This window comes from Nematolebias whitei, unplaced genomic scaffold (genome assembly GCF_014905685.2).
Source record: "Nematolebias whitei isolate Nwh7 unplaced genomic scaffold, NemWhi1 Nwh_scaf_101, whole genome shotgun sequence".
In the NCBI taxonomy this organism is placed as follows: Eukaryota; Metazoa; Chordata; class Actinopteri; order Cyprinodontiformes; family Rivulidae; genus Nematolebias; species Nematolebias whitei.
Window position 1 is genome coordinate 13,653 of NW_023618646.1, and position 1,818 is coordinate 15,470.

The window sequence follows — 1,818 nt, forward strand, 5'->3', positions numbered from 1 at the left end:
GTACCTGGATGGTGTTAGTGTTTGTACCTGGAAGCAGATGGGTTTCTGGAGGTCCTGAACTCTGAATTGTTTGAGGAAACGTTCGTCTTGGCTCCAGAACAGCCGGATGTCTGGGATGCTGTACAGAACCATGGCTAGTCTCTCTAGACCCAAACCAAAGGCCCAGCCCAGCTTGTTCTCTGCCCCCACTATAAAAAACAAACAAACAAACAAAATATCAAGAAGAAGCCAACAAACCAGTTTGCAGAGTGGTTTATAGACGTACATAGACCAGTTCTTTATTTCAGCTTTTATCTCTGAGTGGAGAAAAGGTTTTCTGTATGTTCTTTAGTGCTTTTCTTCAGAACAACCACAAACACACAAATGGACCAAGGGAACCTCTTCTGAACCAGATCTGGCATCAGAACCACTCCAAGACACCAGCTATGACACGTTTGGGACCAAAGAGCCTTTAGAGACAAAAACCTATGGATCAACGCAAAACAAGGCCGAGACTTTCAAAACAAAACTCCAACAGGACTTTACATAAATCATAAAAACTTACTGATGATAAACGGGTCGGACGATGAGTCTCACTCAGTGTCAGTAAAATATCTCCTCTGTACTAAACGTTTGGTTTCAACGGACACAGCCTCATCTTTCTACTTTAAACTCCGTTATTTTTGGACTTTATTGATCGAAAAGGAGAACAATCTTTCCTCTGGGCAGAAAAAGAAGAAGTGTAGAAAAGACTTCGGCTCAACGTCAGGTTTGACTCGATGTGAGGAAGACTTCAGGACGAAGGACGAAGGACTCGGTTCTTGCTTCATCTGTTGAGCAGAAATTATGAGTCTGTGTTGGTTTTCAGAGCGGAGGTCAGCGGGGGCGGAGTCTGCTAAGGAACAAACAGGAAGCAGAAGGATCACCTGCGTTGATGCTGACTGATGGTGTGTAACCTCGGAACACCTCCTCCTCTCTGCACCGGTGCCGGTCCAATCAGCTGCCAGGGAAAGTGGTCTCTATGCTAATGGGCGGCGAGGGTCGGCGGGTCACAGGAATAAATCAGAAACATCAGAGACACCTCCTCCTCTTCCTCATGGTCTTCAGAGCTTCAGATGTTTTATTTTCATTTCCTTCCTCTCTAAATTAAAACACTTCTCTTCCTCGTGTTTTAGATTTTTAGTGAGAATCAGACGAGAACCGAGATAAAAACAGAAACTTGGTCAATTTTTTTGACGTCTGAGGAGTTTTGAGGACTCCGAGCTCTGAGGAGAAGACTGGAGGAGCTGGAAACACTTTCAGCTGTTTCCAAACACCACCACGAGTTGACAGATTTTATTTTCCTCCATCATCGCTCAACGTAAGCTGAAGGAACGGTGGTGAGAAAGAGCCATTCCTCCACGAGCGTTAATTTTGTCCAGTTTTTCAGAACCTCTGGAGACAAAAAGGAACATTGTGTCATCCCACAAATCCGTCAGATTTGAACCAACAACCCAAACGCAGTGAAATAATAAAGAAGTTAAAAGTTTGCCAAAATACGGTTTGAATACCCAGCGCTGAATGACTGCTAGACGTAGCTGAAGCTGAGCTCTTAAAGCTAAAACAGAAGACTAGCTAAATGCTAAAACAAGCAAAACACAGGTTAAATGCTAAAATGAGTAAAACACTAGCTAAAAGTCAAGTCAACTTTATTTATAGAGCACATTTAAAACAGAACCTGTTATCAAAGTGCTTAACAACAACAACAATCAATGAGTAAATTAAAGAGAAATATATATAAACATATATACACAATACACTAATAATAATAATTGAAGAATTAAAGAAAAATTAAAGAAG

General features: G+C 41.8%; 1 protein-coding gene across 1 annotated transcript in view; it reads right to left on the bottom strand.

The window, feature by feature from the left end:
* LOC119429209 (phenylalanine--tRNA ligase, mitochondrial-like) overlaps window positions 1-184 on the bottom strand; it is a gene marked incomplete at its 3' end in the record, with an annotated part of 7,443 nt that extends 7,259 nt beyond the window's left edge. Inside the window, exon 1 of the mRNA XM_037696884.1 lies at window positions 28-184. Coding sequence (XP_037552812.1) covers window positions 28-132 — 105 coding nt within the window. The remainder of the gene's footprint in view (window positions 1-27) is intronic.
* Window positions 185-1,818: the final 1,634 nt, after the last annotated feature.